This window comes from Ovis aries, chromosome 5 (genome assembly GCF_016772045.2).
Source record: "Ovis aries strain OAR_USU_Benz2616 breed Rambouillet chromosome 5, ARS-UI_Ramb_v3.0, whole genome shotgun sequence".
In the NCBI taxonomy this organism is placed as follows: domain Eukaryota; kingdom Metazoa; phylum Chordata; class Mammalia; order Artiodactyla; family Bovidae; genus Ovis; species Ovis aries.
The window spans coordinates 92762950-92788364 of record NC_056058.1 but is presented as its reverse complement, the minus strand read 5'-3'; the positions used below and the strand labels follow the sequence as shown (position 1 = coordinate 92788364).

Sequence of the window (25415 nt, the reverse complement as noted above, 5' to 3'; positions counted from 1 at the left end):
ACTTCGTCACGTCTGACTCTTTGTGACCCCATGGACTATAGCCCACCAGGCTCCTCTGTCCATGGGATTCTCCAGGCAAGAATACTGGAGGGTTGCCATTTCCTTCTCCAGTGTGTATGTATACAGATACATATTATGCATTACATATATGATATATTTTATATACATGCATATACATATATACTTTAAAATTTTATGCAAATAGAATCACATGCTGTTCTGACCTTAGTTTTTGAAAAAGTTCATTAATATATCCAGGTACAAGTTTCTGGGAACAGTGGCTGTGTTCTTGGTAAGAGGATCTTAGCAGCTGGGACTTCAGGGTGAAGAAGCAACTTTCCTTTTATTGTATACTAACACCATTCTGTATTATTAGAATTTTGCCATATGTCCTCATATTGCCTATTTAAATCACTTAAAATTATATATCTTAAAGATCTTTTTTTAGGAATACATATATAACTTGCTATTTTTAAGGCTTTCAAGTCATTTATATAGATTATCAAGATTTGTGTAATTACTTCCTTATTTATGAGTGTTTGGGTCATTTTCAGGGTCTTCCGGTGGCTCAGTAGTAAAGAACCCACCTGCAATACAGGAGACGCAGGTTCGATCCCTGGGTTGGGAAGATCCCCCAGAGGAGGAAATGCAGCCCACTCCAGTATTCTTGCCTGGAGAATCCCATGGACAGAGGAGCTTGGCTACATACAGTCCATGGGGTTGCAAAGAGTCGGAGATGACTTAGCAACTAAAAAACCACTCATGAGTGTTCAGGTTGTTCCCAGGATTTAGGGTGGTAGTTGTCATTTTTACCAACAATACCACATGGGAAGTCCTCATTTGTACTCTTTGTAATGCTCTGTGGACATTTCCTCTCTTCCGGCTTCCAGACTTTTCTTCTGGCATCATCTGTACACAGATCTCGTGATGGCTCCTTTTTGATGACTCATTCTTGCACGTGGTGAGGTTTTCTGGACAAGCATTTGCAGGAGATCCATTTAAGGAGAAGACTGAGGCCAGGTTCCAAGCCTTCTGGAATGTCCTCATGATCCAGGGTGTGGGTGAGAGACTCCTCCAGGTGCAGGACGCGCGGATGGAGGGCTTGTGCCCTGCAGACACTCTCTGTCCCTGGCTTCCAGCACGTGGCTTGTGTGTGAGCATGCAGGCTCATCCTCACCTCTTCTGCTTCTCAGGAACAAGCTGGGTGCAGAGTAGCCCCCACCAGCCCTGCACCCTGTCCCTGCCGGGGCAGAAAGGAATTTGGCTTTTGTGCCTCAGTGTGGACCTGATCCCTTAAAGAGGAGAAACAGGCCAACTTTTCTGTCCACTTGCCCCCAGTGTCAGTCTCTGCTCACCATTTTTTGTGTGTCCCTCTAGAGACACTCTGTGCGGGCGCACTCAGTCGTGTCTGACTCTTTGTGACCCCGTGGAGTGTAGCCCACCAGGCTCCTCTGTCCATGGGATTCTCCAGGTGAGAATACTGGAGTGGGCTGCTGTTTCCTTCTCTAGGGGGTCTTCCTGTACCAGGGATCAAACCTGCATCTGCTGCATTAGCAGGCTGATTCTTTACTATCGTGCTGAGAAGCCCAGAGATAGTCTGGAGGAGGAAGTGGCACCCACTCCAGTATTCTGGCCTGGAAAATCCCCATGAATGGAGGAGCCTGGTGGGCTACAGTCCATGTGGTCACAAAGAGTTGGACATGACTGAGAGACAGTCTATATACGTTTAAATATACGATGCTGCAGAAAGCTAACCTGGAGTGTTTTACTTTTCACTTACTGCTGACTTATTGCTGTACTCTGTCCAATCTCCCTTCTCTACAGGGTGGGCAGAAGATGAACAGACCCCATAGCTTTCTGTTCACCTTTAGTTACTCTAGTTTAAAATTCCAATCTCATATCAGCTCCAAGCCCACCTCCACTGCTGGCTGGGAGGGACCTCCATATCTGCTCCTTCGCTCCGCCCCTTGGAGCGGGCACATGATCGGCTCAATGATATCTCTCTCCCCCTCCTTTTTCAAGGCTGAGGACTGAGAGGGGCAACAGGGAAGAAAGGCAAATGTCTCTTAGCTGCTTACATTGTGGCCCTCTCCCTGTGAATGGTCACAGCATCCTGGCCAACACTGGCACTCAGCCATGCCCCCTGAGTGGCTGGCTCCCAGGGCCTCCCAGGTGGCTCAGAGGGTAAAGCGTTTGCCTGCAATGCAGGAGACCTGGGTTCGATCCCTGGGTGGGGAAGATCTCCCGGAGAAGGAAATGGCAACCCACTCCAGTATTCTGGCCTGGGAAATCCCATGGACAGAGAAGCCTGGTGGGCTACAGTCCATGGAGTCGCAAAGAGTCAGACACGAGTGAGCGACTTCACTTTCACTTGGGGCACCCAGGTAAGTTCTTCAGAGAGGGTTTCTGAAGAACAGAAACACAGTCTCCCCAGTGAGGCAGAGCCAGCTGCAGGCTGACTTCTACTAATGTCCTCAGGCTCCTGCCGCTACTATGACCAGATCCACGCTGTCACCTTCCCTGATGCACATTGGTCCCATGGGAAACTCACGCATCTCCCATCTCTCCCGAGGCTCTTCACCCTCCCGGGTAGTAGCACAGGGCAGACCCAGGTACTGACAATCTGAGTGCCTGTCCAATTGGCAAGTGAGCTACCCATCTCCCTTTTGCAGGGGCATGCCAATCTTTCAGAATGTTTCTCTTGGAGCCCTTCTCATTTGGCTTGGGGGAGAAAAGGAAAAACACCAATATGCTTTTCTGGGCCAACCAGGGTGGGGAAAGGTGGTGGGGACAGAGGGCTGATGATCACAGGGTCAGTTCCATCATCGTTCGGCAAGCCCCGAAAAGGAAGGCTCGCCAGCTGTTGACAGTTTTCTACAGAAAATGCAGTATTTGCCCTTCTTCACCCCCAGCTCTGGCCTCCTGATTCCAGTGAAAAAACAAAGGTTGTTGTTGTTTTTTTTTTTAGATAAAAGGTAGCAAACTGCAGTCATCTTGCTGTGTCTTAACAAGAGTCTGTCCCATACCAGTTCACACGGGTCTGCCTCTTTTTTAAAAAAAAATTTCCTAAGTCTTCCATCATATTGCCATATATTATTACGAAATTAGTGCCTCTGGATGGATATTCAAGTTGAGCACTCACCAATGCTTTCTTTTGTACTGACATCAGGGGAATTAGCAAGAAAAACAACCAGCTTGTAGACCATTCACAGGAGTGGATATGTGTCAACAAAAAAAGGTATCCAGATAAAAGTTAGACTAGAACTTAGATGATAACAGGAATGAAAGTCAAATCTGCGTCCTACAGTGAGTTCAGTTAAGCTTTCTGGGCTTTTATCAGCTTCGTAGAGTCAAGCTGAGCTTCAAGGGGGGAATTGGCGCTTGGATGACGCCATTAGCGGGGAGACGCATCACTGTCCCGTGTGAGAGCAGAATATGCTCAGGCGTGCTTTCAGAAAAGCCCTGCATTGTGATTTTATCTTCACTCCCACTTGGAACCACTATTTTCTCTTTCACCAGCAAGGCTGTGACTGTCTCTCCCATGATGTCCTCAAACACACGTGCCGTTTTCCTCCTTGTCCTGGCTCTATAATCTATAAAATGTTCTGTCTTACTTGAAAGTTGTGTCTGGGGTGGAGGTGGGCACTCACTGGCAGGAGAGGTTCCACCCTCCAAGGGAGATACTGGGCACTCCTTTCGTTGACTCCAATGCCTGCCTGTTCCGTGGAGGGGCTCAAGGGCAGGCTGCAAAAATACAGCAGAGAAATGCCCTGGTGGGGATGCCAGCACGCAACAGGGCTCGGGGAGGTGCTGGCCTCCCTCTAAGACTGTGGGCTGTGCTGGGTGGAGCACAGAGCATCTGCTTTGGACTCAGACACACCTGGGCTTGACTCCCAAGCCTCTCCCTTCCCAGCTGGAGAGCCTTGGATGGCCTCCAAACCTGCCTGGGGCTGCTTTCGATCTGCAAGTAGTACATCTACTGTGGAGGGGATATTTATCAGATAAATATCATCCTGACAATCTGCCTTCAGAAAGGAGGAAACGGCAGATCTCAAACTGTTGAGAACATTTAGGCTCAGAAGGCAGGTATCAAAGAAGTGGTTCGGTTCAGTTCAGTTCAGTCGCTCAGTCATGTCTGACTCTTTGCGACCCCATGAACCACAGCACGCCAGGCCTCCCTGTCCATCACCAGCTCCCGGTGTTCACTCAAACCCGTGTCCATTGACTCGGTGATGCCATCCAGCCATCTCATCCTCTATCATCCCCTTCTTCTGCCTTCAGTCTTTCCCAGCATCAGGGTCTTTTCCAATGAGTCAGCTCTTCACATCAGGTGGCCAAAGTATTGGAGTTTCAGCTTCAGCATCAGTCCTTCCGATGAACACTCGGGATTGAGCTCCTTTAGGATGGACTGGTTGGATCTCCTTGCAGTCCAAGGGACTCTCAAGAGTCTTCTCCAACACCACAATTCAAAAGCATCAGTTGTTCAGTGCTCAGCTTTCTTTATAGTCCAACTCTCACATCCATACATGACTACTGGAAAGAAGTGGTTAAAACCATCTATTCAATAGCAGAAGCTGTCATCCTTTATTTCAGGGTTTTCAGCTTCATTTGCTGAAACAAGATGAAGTCCCTGTTGGTGGCTCTCTGCTCCCAAGAGGTTTGTCCTGGGAGCTGGTAGTGAATGCTGTGGTTGCCTCCCTGACACGCGTGTTCTCCTTCCTCCTCCCAGCTTTGCCCAGGAGTCCAGTCCTCCCCAACACAGCCCCTTCCCTCAGGAGAGGCTAAACCATCTCCACTCCAGGTAAGGGCCTGAGTCTTCAAGATGGATGTCTTTGGAGAGGCACAGAGATCATTCCATTCCTTGTGTCTATCCATGGGTCAGGAATGAGCCTGGGGGGCAGTCTGGACCAACACCCAGTGAGGTGTAGGAAAACTTCAGACATGAGAAGTTTTCTCACTTCCTCTGGACACTTGTTCACAGAGATGAGGGACTCCACTGCCAGGCTGAGGGTGAAGCCATCACGTGCACAAGGGCAGGTGAGTGGAGCCAAAGCCACTCAACTGTGCCAGCTCCAAAGCTGCGCTACTTGCAGACTTTTATTGTTTTGAATATTATTTTTAATTTTTAAAATTAATTAATTTTGGGGGGCATCTCACTATTGTGCACAGGCTTTATCCAGTTGCCACGGGCCACTCTCTAGTTGTGACGCACAGGCTTCTCATTGCAGTGGCTTCTCTTGCTGTGACACACAGGCTTTATGGGGTGCCAGCTTCAGCAGTTGTGGTGCACAGGCTTAGTTGCTCCGTGGCACCTGGAAATCTTCCCAGACCAGGAACTGAACCGGTGTCCCCTGCATTGGCAGGCATACTCTTCACCACTGGACCTCCAAGGAAGTCTGATTGTTTTAAATTATTATTTAAGCCAGTCTGAGTTGGGGTGTCTGTTCCTTGCAGCCCAAGGCATCCCATACAGGAGTGATGGATCAGTCCCGAAGATCCCTTCGCCTCTGGTGCAGCTACCTTGGGAAGGAGGCACCAGTGAAACGAGGAGCCGTGCTCTCGATGGTGAAAGGGAGTGGAAGACAATAAAGTCAGAGTCCACATGGGACGGAGAAAGGCGGATCGATGACCCACCGGTGCGCTGTCTCCTCGTGCTGGCCCAGAGAGCCCAGGTATCAAGCACACGCCGGCACACTTGGGGAAGAGAGCCGCTGCCCTGGGGTGGGCAGTGAACCACCTGCAGCACTGCAGACAGAGGGAAGGGTGCTGGGGGCAGGGGCGGGTGGAGGGGGGATGCCCTGCCCGTGTCACCCCCGCCTGGCCCACCCCTGCCTGGGCCACCCTCTTCCTCCTACCTTTGATCACAGTTACGTGAGGACGGATGCTTGCACCAGCTACAGCCAACCTGCAGTCATGAGGGGAGGACCAGGAGAATCTCAGAAACACCCGCCCAGGGCCCTGGACCCCTGAGCCTCTGAGCCAGCTTCCTACCTCCAACTAACTGATAGCCAAGAAAACCAAAGCCCTCTAATGAAAACCAGTTCAGGGACTTCCCTGGTGGTCCAGGGGCAAAGACTCTGTGCTCCCAACGCAGGGGGCCCAGGTTTGATCCCTGGTCAGGAAACTAGATCCCACAGGAAGCAACTAAGAGTTCATGTGCCACAACTAAGACTGATGATCCCGCGAGCCATAACGAAGACCCAGCAATGAATAAAGAAATATTTTGAAAAAAGAGAGAAGAAAACCAGTTTAAACTGGGTATTTCCTTACTTTGTATCTAAAACATCCAAACAGCTAAACCTAATTAGAGGCTGGGGCTGTAAAAAAAAAAACTAGGGTATTATGTTCTGCTTGTTTATATGATGCTCTGAAGTCTAAATCTATGTGCTTTCTCTCCAAGTATCCTGGAACCCCTTAGAGGGAATCCAAGGATTCACAGCACAAGGGGAGTCCTTAACCCTCCATCTTTCCTCCAGCACACCCATCCCTCAGGAGACAGGTCAGACACCCTGTGAGATATGCGACTTTAGCACCAGGAGCTGAGATGAGAGAGAAACATGCCACTTCCTTCCTGCTTCCCCTGATAAACAGATATCTAATAAATAGCTCAGTTAGATTTGCCTGATGTGATCTGCTTAAGGAGAGGAGAAAAAGCCCTCCCGTGAATCAGTAGAAAAAGTAAGAACTGCCTATGGTGAAACATCTGGAAAAGTGGAAGAATACAATCTTGAGCTCAAATGACAGTAAGAAAGTTCAGAGGGACTAGGGACCCTGAGGGCACCAGTATTAGTGGGTGATGTGCTATTATACCAAACTGAGTCCGGATCTCAGAAAAGGTGGCAACTTTTCAGAGAAACTTTTCGAGTATGTGGTGGAGCCTGCTGGAGAGAGCAGCCACTACTGACCATGGCTGAACTTCTAGTCGGTTTGGGGTTCCAAGTATCTACCTTTCAAAGTCGCTGTGAGGTTGAGAAGTACTGTATGTAAAGCTCCTAGCACTGAGCCTAGCGCACAGTAGGTCTATAGTTAATGGGAGCTGCCGTGTTTCTGAGTTCAGTACTAAGCAGCGCCCCCTAGAGGTGGAAGGTGAAGGACCACAGTTCAGTTCAGTCGCTCAGCGGTGTCTGACTCTTTGTGACCCCATGGACCACAGCACACCAGGCCTCCCTGCCCATCACCAACTCCTGGAGTTTACTCAAACTCATGTCCATCGAGTCAGTGGTACTATCCAACCATCTCATCCTCTGTCGTCCCCTTCTCCAGCCTTCAATCTTTCCCAGCATTAGGGTCTTTTCTAAGGAGTCGATTCTTCTCATCAGGTGGCCAAAGTATTGGATTTTTAGCTCCAAAGTATTGGCGTTTCCACAGTGGCCTGCTGCAGGGTCGGGGGCAGTGAGTGTAGCAGAAACTGCAGGGACCTTTTGAAGGAGGTCACCATTATCTTCCTTACCTCCACCATAGTTTGGCCTCAGGTCAAAAAACAGGGAGGGAACACAGTCCCGCCCATCAACAGAAAATTGGATTAAAGATTTACTGAACATGGCCCCACCCATCAGAACAAGACCTAGTTTTCCCCTCAGTCAGCCTCTCCCATCAGGAAGCTTCCATAAGCCTCTTATCCTTCTCCGTCAGAGGGCAGACAGATTGAAAACCATAATCACAGAAAACTAACCAAACTGATCACATGTCTGACCCCACGGACTGTAGCCCACCAAGCTCCTCTGACCATGGGATTCTCCAGGCAAGAATTCTGGAGTGGGTTGCCATTTTCTTCTCCAGGGGATCTTCCCGACCCAGGGATTGAACCTAGGTCTCCCACACTGCAGGCAGATGCTTTAACCTCTGAGCCGCCAGGGAAGCCCATGTGGACCACAGCCTTGTCTAACTCAAGGAAACTATGAGCTATGCCATGTAGGGCCATCCAAGACGGACGGGTCATGGTGGAGAGTTTTGACAAAACGCGGTCCACTGAGGAAGGGAATGGCCAACCACTTCCGTATTCTTGCCTTGAGAACCCCATGAACAGTATGAAAAGGACCACGGTTAGAGTCAGCCAGAATCCTCTGTGGTCAAATGGGAGTAAGAGTCTACAATGAGAGTCACACTGGTCCTCTGTGGTCAGATCTAGAGAGATCCAGAGAGAGAAAGAGCATCAGACAAGATCAGACTCTGAAAACAGGCACAGCCACCAACCAGGGTCTTCATGCATCTGAGGTTGGAAAGAGCTGCTGGCAATGTGGCTCATTCAGCCAAACCCTTAGAGCTGCATACAGACAGACAGGGCCAACTGCAGCCGCGATGAGTCTAGGAAGTCTTGAGAGCAGCTCAGAACCCTGGCGGCTCATCACCTTCTGAGCTGCCCCTCTGCAAACTGCAAGGCTTGTGGAAGCCAGGACAGGTCCCAGGGTGAGCCTTGAAGGATTCTAAAGGTTTGTCTGCTTTAAAGCAGCCCCACCACTCCTGTGGTCAAGCTGTGTTTTGCCACTCACTGTGTTACGAGAGAGATGTCACAATGTGCTGATCTCACTGAACACCGAACTGCAAATCTACTTGTGCTTGAAATACTCCTGTTAGGCTCCTCATTCCTCTGTGTAAAGTCCTTACTCTTCAGCTTGGTAAAAGACACCCACGATCCACACGCTCACCAGCTATCTCTCTCCTACTCTCCACCTCAAATCCCTCATGCTCCATCCACACGTGACTACACTCAACAGCAAGTGCCCTTTGTGTCGTCCTGGCATTTCCTGTTGCCTCTGCCTGAAGTGCACTCCCCTACCCTGAAGACTCGAAAGCATCTCTCTCAAGATTTAGCCTAGCTCATTTTCGTTAACCTTTCCCTAAGCACCCTCCAGGCAAGAATAACCACTCTCTTTTGGTTACCCTAATGCCCATACAGATTTCTATTATACCATGTAGAATACTCTCAACACTGGGTTTACTTGCTATGTCTGTATACCCCCGCCCTCCCCTCCACCACAAGGCTAAAAAGTCCTAAGGGCTGGGGCTGCATGGGATCTTTGTGTCTGGCCCAGAGTAGCTGTTTAATAAATGCTTGCAGGAGAGTGAAAAAGCTGGTTTAAAACTCAACATTCAAAAAACTAAGATCACGGCATCCAGTCCCACCATTTCATGGCAAATAGATGAGGAAACAAGGGAAATAGTGACAGATTTTATTTCCCTAGGCTCCAAAATCACTGAAGACAGTGATTGCAGCCATGAAATAAAAACATGCTTGCTCCTTGGAAGCAAAGCTATGACAAACCTTGATAGCATACTGAAAAGTGGAGACATCATTTTGTTGACAAAAGTCAGGACAGTTAAAGTTATGGCTTTTCCAGTAGTTATGTATGGATGTGAGAGTGGAACCATAAAGAAGCCTGAGCACTGAAGAATTGATGCTTTTGACCTGTGGTGTTGGAGAAGACTCTTGAGAGTCCCTTGGACTGCAAGGAGATCCAACCAGTCCATCCTAAAGGAAATCAGTTCTGAATGTTCATTGGAAGGACTGATGCTGAAGCTGAAGCTCCAGTACTTTGGCCACCTGATGTGAAGAGCTGATTCCTTGGAAGAGACCCTGATGCTGGGAAAGATGGAAGGCAGGAGGAGAAGGGGACGACAGAGGATGAGATGGTTAGATGGCATCACCGACTCAATGGACATGAGTTTGAACAAACTCTGAGAGATAGTGACGGTCAGGGAGGCCCAGCATGCTGCATCCATGGGGTCACAGAGTCAGACACGACTGAGGGACTAAACAGCAACCAAGGGGTGGGTGCACTGGTAGGTGGATAAAGACCAGCGTGCATCTGGGCTCCGGTATCATGGGGATGAAAGCCCTTTCCCTGCTCACAGGAAGCTCACAGAAAAGGAGTGAAAAAAGAACAATGGAATGGGATGAGTCAGGGTATGGCATGTCGTGTGAACTCAGCTGAGGGGCACTCAACCCAGTGGGGAAAAGAGCTGTGTTCAGGGGTCTTCCCAGAGGACTCTACACATGATCTGGATAGTGCTGGACCACATAAGTCAGCCGCACAGAAAGAAAGACAGGTCAGAGCCACTCTGGACAGAGAGAGGAGCAGGTTCAAGGCAAAGACAGTGCGAGCAGTGGAAGCATGGCAATGGCTCAGATTCAACTTAGCTGTTAGAGTTTGGTGACTCTGCATAAATAAAAAGCAGCGGGCAGGGGAGGAAGCCACGGTCAAGATGCTTCCCATGTGTCTGCCCTGCAGGTAGAAGACAGAGTCCGGGAGGAAGGGCACGTATTTGGAAGAGGGAAGGGTGGCTTCCATTTTGCTCCCACTGAGGCTGAGATGCTGAGGAACCCCAGGTGGGTCTTCTCGGTAGGCAATGAACGATTCATTCCTGAGGCTCAGGAAAGTGTTCTCGACGAGAAAAGTAAACCTGGAACTCATCAACAAAAAGATGATAGCTGGAGCCGTGCATGCAGATAAAATCTTCCACAGAGGGTGTGCACGAGTGAAAAGGAGTGCAAGCCCCGGGACAAACCACACGCTAGGCGAAATTCCTGAGGCAGAACCTGGCACAGAATACCCAGGGATACAGGGAGAAAAAAGAGATCAAGTTGCATATGATATTAGGAAGAAGGGAGCTGGCAGGGGAGGGGGAGAGGCGTGACACAGAGTGATCCACAGAGTCAAATCCTGCAAAGTGGCAAGTAAGCAAAAGAGCCTGAGAAACGCTCATTTGTGGGCCAAACTATCCCCACCCTCGTCAGCCTGTGGTACAAATGAGATCACATTAATAGTAGCAAATAGAAAATTTCATATTTCACATATATCACTAGCTCACTGCCAACTATCTGCAGAGCAGCATCTCCACTCCCTTGAAAAAAGTCCATGCTTCCCAGCGTTTCTGGGAGTGCCTAGCTGTGTCGAGCACAGGCCCACCAAGAGTTCTTGTGTCTCTTCCACACACACCCCATCTTGATGTCCACGGCACTTGAGGACGGCAGCTCCCGTGGTGGCTGCCTGCCCTGAACTGTTCCCAGGATCCACGGGCTCCATCTCCTGCAGTGCCAGAGCTCCAGACTTTCATGATGCCAAGGCAATAGAGTAGCCTACGCTCTGAATTCCTCCCTGAGGTGAAGCCACAGCACTGTCTGCCAAGTGGAGAAGCCCCTTCTTTGCCATATGTTTGTATTCCACATGAAAAGGCCTTCCTGAGCTGTGTCCTCTGGCCATCTGTCCTGGGCCTGAGCTCTAGGGCAGACAACAGAGCCCCACTACCACCAACACCCCTGCACCCTGATCTCTGCCCCAGGGACCAAGTCCCCCCAGGACCCTACACAGACAGATCCTTTGGGAGCTTCACTCCACCAGTTCACCAAAAACCTCCACACCCACGCTTCTGGGATGGTCCCAGGCAGAACACCTGGCCACAAGGTAATTTATCAACGTGGTGGCCATGATCAAGGCTGGCCAAGGGCGTTTCAGCAGAACGGCTGATAAGGAGGTCAGATTGCATCGGGGAGAGGAGAAGCTGGGACGTGGCTGACGTCCAGACAGCAAACATAACAGCAAGTAGGGAAGAGGCCAGGACGGTTTAAGGGGACAGAAGGTGGTGGTTGGAAACAAGGGAGCGACTTGCCCTGAGTCGCACGCTGAGGAGAAGGAGCCAGCAGAACAGGGACAGGTGACCCCAGACATGAGAGGAGAATGGGCCTGGGGAAAACACTGGGTGCAAGGCAAGCTGAGGCCCCTCGGGCGGGTAAGCCCTGAGGAGACCCTGGGCTTCAGCGAGGGGCCTGGCCGCAGGAGTCCAGGCGCAGAGAAGGGATTGGAGACAGACGACAAGGACTCTGCCAGGAGCTTATTCCAGAGAGAACGAAGCTGTGGGCTGGGAAGTCCCAAGCCTGACAAGAACCAGTCGCCTCAGCGCTCAGGCCCATAGCACATTCTTTCCAGTGACAGAGACATCACTTAGAGTCCCTCTCTGTGACTCAGAGCCTGGGTTTCTGTTTGGCCACTTAATTTTAGGAATAATGACAGCTGCTTCCAAGAGTCAATTTTCTATCCTTCTCTTAGTCACGCTATGCTTGGGACTCTGACATGACAATCACTGAGTGTATAGCTCTGGCCTGCAGCCCGAGTTTCACTGTAAAACTTCCTGGGGGAAAAGGAGAGTCCACTTTTAGAGGAGGTGGTTGTCCCTGTTTTATTTACCTTACCACACAGAGAGGGGTCAGAACTGGCCCTAAAACAAGGGGTGTCGCTCACCCTACTCGGGAGCGTGGGCCCACAGGACACAGCAGCAGGTCCCACAATGTGTCACAACACTCGGGTGAGAGTGAGATAAGTGAGATATTACACCACTCACACTTGCAAACAGTGACAACAGCTGGCATCCGGTCCCATCACTTCACGGCAAATAGATGGGGAAACAATGGAAACAGTGAGAGACTTTATTTTGGGGGCTCCAAAATCACTGCAGATGGTGACTGCAGCCATGAAATTAAAAGACGCTTACTCCTTGGAAGGAACGTTATGACCAACCTAGACAGCATATTCAAAAGCAGAGACATTACTTTGCCAACAAAGGTCCGTCTAGTCAAGGCTATGGTTTTTCCTGTGGTCAGGTATGGATGTGAGAGTTGGACTGTGAAGAAAGCTGAGCGCCAAAGAATTGGTGCTTTTGAACTGTGGTGTTGGAGAAGACTCTTGAGAGTCCCTTGGACTGCAAGGAGATCCAACCAGTCCATCCTGAAGGAAATCGGTCCTGAATATTCATTGGAAGGACTGATATTGAAGCTGAAACTCCAATAGTTTGGCCACTTGATGGAAGAGTTAACCCATTGGAAAAGACACTGATGCTGGGAAAGATTGAAGGCAGGAGGAGAAGGGGCAGAGGATGAGATGGCTGGATGGCATCGCCGACTCAGAGTTTGAGTAAACTCTGGGAGTTGGTGATGGACAGGGAGGCCTGGCGTGCTGCAGTCTATGGGGTCGCAAAGAGTAGGACATGACTGAGTGACTGAACTGAACACCACTCAGACTCACAAACAGTGACAAGAAAGGGATCAAACAGAGAAAAACACCCTTACTGGATCTGCAGTTTGAAATTAGTGTTTGTGCTAGAATTTGCCTCCATGCTAAACTGCTGTTCAAGGGTCACAAACTCAAAAGCTTATGGATGAAGAGCAGGTATCTGGAAGGCGTGAGCCAGCCGGGAGCCAGCTTCTGTCCCCTCCAAAGGACAACCACACCTCAGCCCCAGCTGCTGCCTCTCATGAAGGTGACCTGACTTTTCAGGGAGAGGCTGCAGGGCCAGATTCTTCTGTGCAATCTCCAGATGTTTGAAGGTGGTGGAGTAATTCCATTAAACAATGACAACAAACAGGGCAGGCAAGACGAGACTTAAAGTCACAATCTGAATTTCACTTCTAAATAGATTTCAGTGCATTCTGCTTCTTGAATGATTCTGAGTGTTTTTTTTTAGAAACCGTGTCTCTGAGAGACAATAAGTGAAGTGAAAGTGGCTCAGTCCTGTCTGACCCCATGGAGTATACAGTCCATGGAATTCTCCAGGCCAGAATACTAGAGTGGGTAGCCTTTCCCTTCTCCAGGGATCGAACCCAGGTCTCCTGCATTTCCGGCAGATGCTTTACGGCTGAGCCACAAGGGAAGCCCTGGGGGGCAATAAGAACTGACTCTAAGAGGTGCCTGCCTGCCTGCTCAGGCTCCCTCCCTGGAGCTGGTCTGCACCCTTCAAGCTTCTCCGAAGAGCGAGCTGGCTCTGCTTTCTTCTCCAGAGAGGGCACCCCTGAAAGGGCTGGGGACAATGACACCCCGGGATGTAGTTGTTCATACTCCAAAGCTCTAGCCGGTGCATCGCTCCAAACTGAAATGACTTTCAGGGCTGGCCCTTTAAAAATCGAGCACGCCTCGGGGGCAAACTCCTCCTCCAGGGAGGTTCCTTTAAATGAGAGCCAGCTGGTCGGTCAGCCGCGGCTTTTACTCCAAAGCTCTACCTACAGTGGAGGTGTGTACCCCCCCGGAGGGAGGCGGCATGGCTCAAGCGTTCGTCAACAGCAAGATCCAGCCTGGGAAGGTGGTCGTGTTCATCAAGCCCACCTGCCCCTACTGCAGAAAGACTCAGGAGCTTCTCAGCCAACTGCCCTTCAAACAAGGGCTTTTGGAATTTGTCGATATTACAGCTGCCAGTAACACCAGTGAGATTCAAGATTACTTGGAGCAGCTCACTGGAGCCAGAACGGTGAGCCTGGGGTCTCCTGCTCAAAGGATGGGGGGGTGGGGGGGGGGGCCAGGGGGGGGGGGGGGAAGGCTCCCGGATGCCTTTGTCTGTGACGGGTGGCCCGTGCCTTCCTCGGGGACACCGCTAGGGCTTCGTCGCTCTGAGAGGGTGCGGGGGAGGGCGCCCGAGACAAGAGCTGCTTCCTTGAATAGGCAGCGGACCTCGGCCCACGGGACGCGGGTGCGCAGCCGACCAGTGCTGGGCGTCAAGGCGGGCGGGCCGGCGGGCAGCTGTGTCCCGGAATAGCCGCCGCCGAGGAGCGCTCTGCAGTCTTTGTTTTCAGCACTGACGGCCTGAGCTTGCAGGGCTGGGCGGTGGAAGGAGGGGTGGAGGGGCCACGGGTGAGCCCTCTGTGTCTGCTGTTGAGCAAAAACCCAAAGCATTCTTTCCTCCGGGTTCACAGGGCCCAGTGGCATTTGCTCTCCTTCAGTCTTTTCCTCTGGGCTCTCTTTAACCTTAAATTTTCTCCTTCTTCCGTATCTTATCTCATTCCTCCCACTGGGAAAAAAAAACAAAACCACAAAACCAAAAAACAACCTAATGACTCGTTGTGGCTCCTTGACCTAAATGAGGGGATAGTTCCAGGCCTGTCGAGTTAGGGACATCAGAGGCCAGAGTTCTGGCCGGGCTCTCAGTGGCTTGCTGTGTGATCCTGGCAAGTCACCCCACCTGTGACCCTCAGGGTACCCCTTGGCTGCAACACCAGGCCGGAGGAGACCTCTATGGTCCTTTTTGTTTTGAGTAGACAGCAGGGGTTCCTGACACCCTCTCTCCTCTATGTGAAAGGACTTCCTCTTCCTTAGCGCCCAGGGCTTCCCATGCGGTCGCCAACCAGCCAGGCCACCAGATCAGCGCAGGTGCCGGGGTCGGAGCGTGGTGCCGAGTCATGTCCCACCAGCTCCCTTTCAGGACACACGTTCTAGGATACAGTGTTTGCAGGTGCACATGTCCTAGTTGAGGTTTAGTTTGGATTTGATGGTGTTTTTTCCTTGGTTCTCAAGAGGAAGCCCACCGCTCCAATCAGAAGTCAGCATTCTGGTGCAGAGGGAGGCAAAACTCTACTGCTTCCAGGGACCCCCACTGGGAGCCAAGGACCCTTGGTCTTAGGAAGGTCCTGGAGTAGAGAACACAATGATGAGAGGGCCTCTTGTTGCTTGGCTGGACTACCAGCTATTCAGGATGCTTGGGTCCTAAGCACCAAAGGGCAGTGTGGGTACAGCTGTGGCCCCTGAGGTGAGGCATCCCTCGGGGAGGGCAGTTTACAGGTGTCGTTGTACATTAGAGTCACCTGTGGGGGTGGTTTAGTCTGTAAGTCGTGTCTGACCCTTATGGGTCAGTCCTCTATGACTAGCCTGCCAGGACCTCTGTCCATGGGATTCTCCAGGGGATCTTCCCAACTCAGGAATCAAACCCAGGCCTCCTGCACTGCAGGCTGATTCTTTACCAACTGTGTGTGCTACAAGGGAAGCCAGAATCACCTGGGGAACTTAAAAAAACCTCTCAATGCCTCAGTCAGACCCCATGCCAATTAAATCCCACAGGAGAGGGGCAGACAGGCATCAGTAGTTTTAAAGATCCCTAGGACATGAATTGGAGAAGGCAATGGCACCCCACTCCAGTACTCTTGCCTGGAAAATCCCATGGATGGAGGAGCCTGGTAGGCTGCAGTCCATGTGGTTGCGAAGAGTCAGACACGACTGAGCAACTTCACTTTCACTTTCCACTTTCATGCATTGGAGAAGGAAATGGCAACCCACTCCAATGTTCTTGCCTGGAGAATCCCAGGGATGGGGGGGAGCCTGGTGGGCTGCCAGCTATGGGGTCACACAGAGTCGGACACGACTGAAGTGACTTAGCAGGACCTGAATACAAACACGGAGCTGTAAGAGGAGGAAGTGCTGGGGGTGAAATGTAGGCTTGCCATTTGCTGTGATTACATCTTAAGTGTTCTCACCACACACACATGCAAATAGTAGCTGTGAGGTCGTGGATATGTAAGTTAACTTGACTGCAGTCATCATTTCACAGTGTATCTGTATATCAAATCCTGACATTGTACACCTTAAACACACACAGGTTTGTCAGTTACACCTCAAAAAATGTGGAAGTCAAAATAGAATGTATCTCCCATCAAAAAACCAAAAAAGTAATTCCAATTTGCAACAAGGTTTGGGAGCCACATCTTTCAACCAGCAGCAGCTATCCTCTAGCAGGAAAAACAAACCTCTTCACACAACCATTCAACTCCCCCCCCCCCACCCCAATTCACTGTACAGCTAACACTTTCTTCTAATGATCTTTCAAAGTTTGTTTTTGAATTTTTCAAGATACCTTGCACAGGTTCTTGAGTCCTGAATGCATTCCTCCAAGGGGAGAACAAATCCTTTCAGGATATATAACTTCATCCTCCCTAGCGCTGAAGGTTTTCTGTTCAGAGAGACTGGAAACCTTGAGCGCTGTCACTATCTTGCTATGCCTGTGGTGCTGTGCGAAGAGCAGCAGCCCAGTGGGACTTGACTGATTGCAGAAACATAGGACTTCGATCAGGCCACCAAACTGGAGACACTGGTTTTGGTTTTGCTATAGCCACAGTCCCTAGATCAGTGCTTTCACTTATTCTTCCCGAAAGTTCTTTCTTTATATAAATCAAGTTTCCTGACCTCTGTCATTCTCCTTCTCTCTGAAGGATGCCTTTGAACATTCCTCACAAGGCAGAACTTTGGGCAACAAATTTGCTTCATTTTTGCTTGTGTGCAGACATCATTTCCTCCTTTGCTTTTGAAGGATAATTTTGCCGAATACAACAAATATTTTTAAGCACCTGCTGTACTAGGCTCTTTTCTGAACACTGAACAGAGCAAACAAAAATTCCTGCCTTTATGGAACTTACATTCTAGTAAATGCCATAAATAAAGTAGTGTGTTGGAAGATGGTAAGTGATGTGTGGTATGGAGAAGCCAGGTAGGAAAGGGAGGCAAGCAGTAGGCAGCAAGGTACACTTTTAAATGGAGCTGGCAGGGTCTCACTGGTTTTGCAGATCTCTAAAGGGACTGAGGGAGCAAGGCATGCAGAAGTGTAGGTGTAGGACATTCCAGACAGTAGGAACAGCAAATGCTAAGGTCCTGGGGTAGAAGCCTGCCTGGCGAGAAGGCCTGTGTGGGTGGAGCATTGTGAGTTAGGAGCGGGTGTGGTCTGAGATCATGAGGAATATGTAGGCAAGGCCGTTCATGCCATCACATGGCACATGGACCGGGCATGTGACGGGAGATGAGATGCTGTTTGATTTTGAAAGGGTCACTCCAGTGGCTGTGGGGAAAGAGGCTGCAGGAAGGCCAGGATGAGGACCTAAGCTGGGGACCTTTGGAGGTTATGGCACCAGTTCCGGTGAGAAAGGAACCGTACCAGGGAGCAGCCAAGGAGGTACTGCAGAGAGCTGGCAATCAGCTGAGGAGCAGCCTCAGCAACACAGGTGGCACTGCTGGTCAAGAACGCGCCTGCCAACGCAGGAGATATAAGAGACGCGGGTTCAAGCCCCGGAGAAGGCAGTGGCAACCCACTCCAGTATTCTTGCCGGGAGAATCCCATAGACAGAGGAGCCTGGCAGGCTACAGTCCACGGGGTCGCACAGAGTCGGAGACGACTGAAGCGACTTGGTACAGAGAACAGAAGAGGCCACCCCAGCTGAGGCTAGAGAAAGCTGGAGAAGGAAGGCCACAGAACTCTCAAGCTGGCTTTTCTGGTGGCAGTTCCCTACTTCTTTAATATAACAGACTCAAGTTCCTCCGAAGAGGGGGGTGAGCTGGGAGGGGAGGCACAGAGCACGAGCCTTCTCTTCCTTCTCGGATGCATCAGCAGCTTCCTGTTGGGCCACCACAGCCTCCCACACCATCCGGTGGGGCCTGCAAGTTCAGCTTCCCCTGAGGGAGCTGATAACTGAAGGGCTTTCAGTTCAGTTCAGTCACTCTGTCGTGTCGAACTCTTTGTGACCCTATGAACTGCAGCACACCATGCCTCTCTGTCCATCACCAACTCCCGGAGTTTACCCAAACTCATGTCCATTGAGTCGGTGATACCATACAACCATCCCATCCTCTATTGTCCCCTTCTCCTCTTGCCTTCAATCTTTCCCAGCATCAGGGTCTTTTCAAATGAATCAGTTCTTCGCATCAGGTGGCCAAAGTATTGGAGTTTTAGCTTCAACATGAGTCTTTCCAATGAATATTCAGGACTGATTTCCTTTAGGATGGGCTGGTTGTATCTCCTTGCAATCTAAGGGATTCTCAAGAGTCTTCTCCAACGCCACACTTCAAAAGCACCAATTCTTCGGCGCTCAGCTTTCTTCACAGTCCAACTCTCACATCTATACATGACCACTGGAAAAACCACAGCCTTGACTAGACGGACCTTTGTTGGACCTTTGATGGGCTTTCCCATGGTCTCCACTGTTCCCTAGCCCAGAGGAGGGGGTGTTAGGGCAATGGGGCCTTCCAGCTCTCAGCTCTCACAAGCAGCTTGTGTGCCAGATGGCATGCACAGAATTCCGCCCTGGGGACAGCCCAGATGATCTGATCTGATCGTGTTTCAGGGCCTGCCTTTCGGGGGCTGGGGGCTGCCTTAGAGCTATGGGTTTCCAAAGCCTCTGTTAGCTACCCCAGGAGGAAGGAACTGCCCTCAGCATCAACCTGTGGTTGCAAATATGCTCCTTGAGAGTCACCTGGGAACTTGTCAGAATGCACATTCTTGAGCCCCTGCCCGGATTTCCTGTATCATAAATGTGGGGTGGGGAGGAGTAAGAAATCTGGGTTTTAACAAGCCCACCACAGTTCTGATGCGTGGTTCAGGTCTGAGAACTGCTGTCTAAGGAGAGGACTCCTTCCTTCTCAGGGGCTTCTCTCCAACTAATGTAATCCAGACCCCCTGGTCTGGATGGGGCAAGCAACAGGAGGAGTGACAATCACTCAGTTCTTTTCGAGAGTAACCCAAGTTCAAGAATGAACACATCCCTTCCATGGGGCTTCCCTGGCAGTCCAGTGGTTGGGACTTTTCCTTTCAATGCAGGGGGTGTGGATTTGATGCCTGGTGGGGGACCTAAGATTCCATGTGCCTCCTGTCCAAGAAATCAAAACATAAGACAGAAGCGATGTTGTAACAAATTCAAAAAAGACTTTAAAGATGGTTCACATCAAAAAGAAAAAATAAAAACTAAATGAAAGCTTCTTTATTTGAAGCTCAGATGAGTTTTACTCCCTTAGGCAATGCTTTCCACAGAAGGAGCCCTGTGTTATAATTATTTGAATTTCATTAGGATTCTTTACCATTGCAACTGACCACAGCCAGCTGTTCCTGGGGGGACAGAAGCCAAATGGCCCCCAATAATCTGAGAGGTGCTTTATTTTCTCTAAAATAATGGCCAGGATCCAGGGGGGACACTTTAGGTTTCTGAGCTCATCTTTCTGCAAATTCTTTCAGCTGGTTAAGATTTAAAAAAGAAAAGCGGCCTTGATGTCACTTCCATGTGCAAAGCTCCCACACAGGCATGCGGGGCAGGCGGCCCCATGAGTGGCTGAGGAGGGCACCGCCAGGCTTCCTCACTGGAACACCATCCTGTGCGCTCCTCCTGCTCAGGACACAGGACGCAGCCAAGGCAATGTAGTGCAGGATTCTTTCAACTTAATTTGTAAAGCCTACTTCCGCCCAGATCCCCGTCTTAACAGAAATATGGTAGGACTTATCTGAAATACTTCAGCCCTTTTTCTCAACTCTCTTCCTTAAAAAAAAAAAATTCATCTGAACCTGCACCCCAATGTTCATAGCAGCATTATTTACAATTTCCAAGATGCGGAAGTCACCTGAGTGTGTCCATGAACAGATGAATGGATAAAGAAGACAGGGTGTGTGTAGACACAGTGGGATACTAGTCACGACAAAGAACGAAAGTCTGCCCTTTGCAACAGTGTGGATGGACTCAGAGGGCATTCTGCTGAGTGAAACAAGTCAGAAAGACAGGACTGCATGATATCACTTATATGTGGAATCTAATACAACCACCACAAACTAGTGAATATAACAAGAAAGAAACTTACAAATACAGTGAACAAACCAGTGGTTACTAGTGAGGAGAGAGGAGAGGCAATGCATGGGTAGGAGGTTAAGAGGTCGAATCTATTATGTAAAAGTAAGCTACAGGGATACATTCTACCATATAGAGAGTATAACCAATATTTTATAATTGGAATATAATCTATAAAAATTGTGAATCTCCATATTGTACACCTGAAACTTATACTGGATGTCAACTATACCTCCATAAAGACATGCATCTGAGTAACTGTGCCTTCAGAGGAAAAGCAAAAGCTCTGAAAATATTCTTAACCTCTCCTGCCCCTTCTATTATATCCCTAGTGTTCTGGGAGAGGACCCGGTAGTTCCTGACCCCTCGGGGAGCCTGTGCTGGGCTTGCTTCTTCACTGCCAGTCAGCCTTTCTGCAACACCCTTGGCCTGGAACTTGTCTGAGCCACAGTGAAAGGACTTTCTCCTCCAAGAGTACCCTGGAATCCTGGAATGCACCTTACCTAGCAGCAGGGAGGGAGCCTGAGTTTGACTCGAGATGAATGTGCTCAGCAGAAAGAGCTGACTGTGTCAGTCTGACTGGCCCTGGAAGACCCACCCATGCCAGCTGCAAAACCAAAGCAGATGCATGTCTTTGTTCCCAGAGCTGTGGCACTTCATCCTATGATGAGCCAGGCATTTCAAAGAAGGTGATTCTGACATCATCATCCCTTCCCTAGCTGAGGGCAGGGCTCACAAGAGAGAGACGACTCTCATAAACTGAGTCTAAAACTCAGGGACAGAACTGATGGAAATACTTGTCCAGCTGCACTTAAAAACAAACTCCTTCCTGGTTGCCATGGTTCAGTTTAAGGGCTCATGTGTGGTCCCAGCTGCAGAGAAACCAGAATTCAATCAGGGTGGTCTGGCTGCAGCCAACCAAAACCCATTCCTGGAAAGGTGTTCCTGCAGATTGAAATTTTTAAATCATTTTGACAAGTTAGACAATCTCACACAGAACATTCCATGTGAAAAGCATCTTAGTTTAAAAGCATTCTTGAGTGAATTATGTTATGCTTCTCACAAAGTTCTGACTTGAACGAGTATACATGAGGACGTTGTAAAGTGATTTGAAAAGCTTCAGACCACGCGGAATATTCAGAGAATGATAAAAGCGTCTAACCTAATGAAGTTCCCTAAATGTCCTGGCTTGTTTGCTTTCTTAGGTACCTCGAGTCTTCATCGGTCAAGAGTGCATAGGTGGATGCACTGATCTAGTAAATATGCACGAGAGAGGGGAACTGTTGACACGGCTAAAGCAAATTGGAGCCCTGCAATAATCACAGGTGAGTGACAGGTGGGACTCTGGGCCAGGAACACTGACAGATGGTGGAACTCTACTCTACTGTTGTGTTTTATTACAATTGAGCAAGGCACCCACGATAGGCAAAGGGTGATTTGGGGAACTGTGATGTCATGTATGAGTTTCCCTTTTACAAAGTGCATCAATAGGAGGAAAGCTTTTCCCCCAACCTTCATTTAACAAATATTTATTTAGCACTTACTATGGGCCAGACACTGTACGAGACATTGGAAATATAGAGATGAACAAAAGGATAATATGGAACTTATATTCTAGAGAGAGAGACTGATCAAACACAAGTTAAATAATGCCTGAAACAAGTGAATAATCTGATAGAACATGGCAGAGGGGTAGGGAGCAAACTGAGCTAATGTGGTGAGGAAAGGCCTTTTTCAGAGGGGCTGGCTAAGCCCAGACCTGATTGACAAGAAGGAGACAACAATATAATGATGAAGCAGAAGAGCTTTTCAGGCAGAAGGAATAGAAAGTAGGTAGGAAGGTCCTGAGGGGACAAGTATGGAATATTCAAGGAACCAACAGCAAGCAAGAGCAGGCTGCGTGAAGGGCAGTGAGAAGGGAAGGTATTAATAGCAGCAAATGTGGGCAGTGGCCAGAGGTCATAGGCCATTGGAAGCAGCCTGAAATCTCCTAAATGCAATGTGAAAACAAGGTAATTTTTGCTGTACCTGTGTTCACCCTGCGAAGCCAACTCAATTCAATTGGCTTCCCATATGACAAGCCAAAGTTTCCTAAAGTTGTAACCTGAAGGAGATCTTTGACTGGATGGAAAACCACAGGGTCAAAGATCCTTCAGAAAGGAATCAAGATCCCTTTGGGATCTGATGGGTTCCCCTCCCTGCAGCTCTTGTTGGAGCAAGACGGCTTCGAACCAGGCCAATTCCACTGACTCATCCGTGGAAAGACTGTTTTTATTTTAAGCCAAAGGAGAAACGTAGGGTGTTCAAATTAAAATGTTCTTTGAAGGGTATTTATTGCCCACTAATTAATAATTAACCCCTGAGCAATGAGTACACAGAGTTTGCAGGATTACTCAGAAAAGCCACAGGAGTGAAAACACAAGGCCTGAAAAGCATAACCGATCCCTTTCAAAGCAAACAGTTTTACAAGTCTTGAATTACAGTTCTACAGCTTTATCCCAGCAAGTAAACAGACCGCGTCTGTCTGGGTTAGCTTCCTGGCCTCACCCCATGTGGTGCCAAATGTTTCCTATTCGATACACTTTTTTTTTTTTTTTAACAATTCAGGCTTAGATTGAGAATGAAAGAAAACTTGTGCCTTTCCAGGGAAAGTGGGAAATACCATCCCCCCAGTGACCTCTAGGTTGGGGTGGGTGTTAAAGTCCCCCATATTCGCCAGATCTCTTTAGCTGCATTGTCCCTCAGCATATTATGCTCTTAGTATTCCACTGGCAACTTGCATTTCAAGACCATCTGCAACTGACTGTGTTTAAATGGCAAGAGTCAGTGCTCTGATAATGAAAGAGAAATGATGGGAACTGCTCTAAGAAGATCCAATTCTTTGTGTGTGGTTTTTTTCTTTTTTTTTTCCCCTAGCAGAGCAGACCCAGGCTGATATCCCCCTTGGGGACAGGATGGCATTGCAGATAATGACAGCAGTTCCTGGAGGATGGACCTGGGTTGACTGTACCCAGTTACAGCAACTGTTTACTGAAATATGTTAACCTCAATAAAAGGGGAAGGGAAGTCAACAGCTTCTTTTGACTCAGTATTAAAAATGGACCAACTTGCCCAAAATAACAGGTCTGATGGATGTCTTGGGTTTCTTGGGGATTGGCCCTTTGGGTTCCCAGGGACCATGACAAGATATGCTTAGGATTCACTCACTGACCCCAAAGATGGTCCTTCTCTTTGGCACATGTTCTTACCAAAGGTCTCCTCGAGCTGGGATGCCTCTACCTCCAACACCTATGTTTCTCAACCAAGTGTATCTCAGGCCCCCAAGCACGAAGCTAGAGTTGGTTTTCTGCTACTGCCTGAAAATTATTTTGTTGAGTTTGACTTCCTAAAATTTGCATTATGAAATCAACAGGCATTTTGAATGTGCTTTTTCAGAAGGTGTTTTCCCAGGCCACCATCTCCAACCCACCCCACCCCTTTCTGCTTTGAGAGTCACTGCTGTGAACCACTGCCCTGAACCCTGACAACGCACAGATCTCACAGGAAATGTTCGACAGTTCTGTCTGTTCTGTCTCTCAATCCGAGAGAAACAACGTGAAAAGTTAAGCATGGTTGGTCTTCACTTGGTGCTCCAGGGATCAGAGGTCTAACTGTAGGTGTGGTGATCATACGGCAACACTGTTGTCCAGGGAATCCTGAACAAGCATATATTGTTTAGATGACACACAGAAGGAAAACATAAACATTTAAATGTTACGTAGAAAACCTGTATCCCCCTCCCCAAAAAATGTGTCTGTGAAAACAGCCAAGTTTGGGAAACACTGTTCTAGATGATTATCTCTCTCCCCTCTTCCCCCCTCACTCTATGACAACTTAAGAATTCCTTATTGTGAAGGAGTCTAGAATTGCAAGAGTAAGTTAATTTCTTTCTGCAGACGCAAGTATGAATGGTTAATTTCTTCTCTATTAAAGAAGTACCCATGGATCATAAAGTGATTTTTGCCCAATTCTGCATTCTCAAGACTTTAAGGAGTGTCATCAATGCAAAATAAACCAATTTCAGGTGTTTTTCTCCACGTCCGTCCCTCCTGCCATTATAAATAAAGGCACATGCTATTGTCTTTCACTGGGTATACACTGTTGGTGTGATTTTGTAAATTTCATAATTTGCATATGTTTACACAGCCTATTGAATAATGTTTAAGATTCAATAATAGTCTTTTTCATACCACATTCCATTTTCCCATTCCTCTCCTAATACTCTTGCACCCTGGGCTTCCTCTCCCTTCCCTTAGGGACTCTAACCTTCCTCCCTTCAACCAGATGGCTGTGGATGACCCGCAGGTCACACACCACACTGTGAACACACCCCCTGAGGCTGTGCAGTGTGCAAAGAGCAGTGTGCAAACTTGGTCCCCAACTACTTGCGTGCTCTTCCTTTCCCATCTCTGCACCCTGCTCATCATGGTCCTCCCGAGATACCCTTTTTTCTCCTTTGTTCGTCTTTCAAACCCTGCCTTCAAGGCTCGATTTACAGGCTCTCCCCTCTAGACCTACCCTCTCACCTCACTGCCTCTTGACAAAAAATACAAGTCACTGCTCCCTCTTCTGCAATCCTAAAGGGCCCTGCACATGTTGCACCCCTCATCAGGCTACACTGTAATCATCTCTATTGGCCTCTGGCCAGATTCAGAAATACTCAAAGGCAAGAGCCTCCACGTAAACAGAGGGTCTATTTTATCAAAGCTATACACGTATGTGGTTTAAAATGTCAACACTAAGACACTACTCCACCCCTCCCAAATCCCAGTCCTACATACACATTTTTCATTTTCATTGGTATTTAAGCTATTTAGAAATATCATAAAATGTATTAGATAAGGCTATATACAATGTATGTGTGTGTGTGTATAGTCATATCCGACTCTTTGTGACCCCACATACTGTCACCCACCAGGCTCCTCTGTCCATGGGATTTTCCAGGCAAAAGTACTGGAGTGGGTTGCCATTTCCTCCTCCAGGGCGTCTTCCCGAGCCAGGCATCAAACTCAAATCTCCTATGTCTTCAGCATTG

General features: G+C 48.9%; 1 protein-coding gene and 1 non-coding gene across 5 annotated transcripts; both read left to right on the top strand.

Moving 5' to 3' along the window:
• Positions 1–6051: 6051 nt before the first annotated feature.
• TRNAG-CCC (transfer RNA glycine (anticodon CCC)) lies at positions 6052–6124 on the top strand. Its single transcript has one exon. It is a non-coding gene; the product is annotated as a tRNA-Gly (tRNA).
• Positions 6125–13963: 7839 nt separating this feature from the next.
• GLRX (glutaredoxin) lies at positions 13964–24472 on the top strand. Of its 4 annotated transcripts, none has more exons than XM_042249338.2 (3): positions 13964–14232; positions 21547–21666; positions 23780–24472. In XM_042249338.2, the coding sequence occupies exons 1-2, from the start codon at positions 14026–14028 to the stop codon at positions 21658–21660; spliced, it is 321 nt and encodes a 106-aa protein (XP_042105272.2). In that variant the 5' UTR covers positions 13964–14025; the 3' UTR covers positions 21661–21666; positions 23780–24472. The 4 variants fall into 4 exon arrangements, with proteins under 4 accessions (XP_042105272.2, XP_027824961.2, XP_027824962.2 ...); XM_027969160.3 differs by having other exon boundaries at positions 23261–24472; XM_027969161.3 differs by having other exon boundaries at positions 23258–24472.
• Positions 24473–25415: the final 943 nt, after the last annotated feature.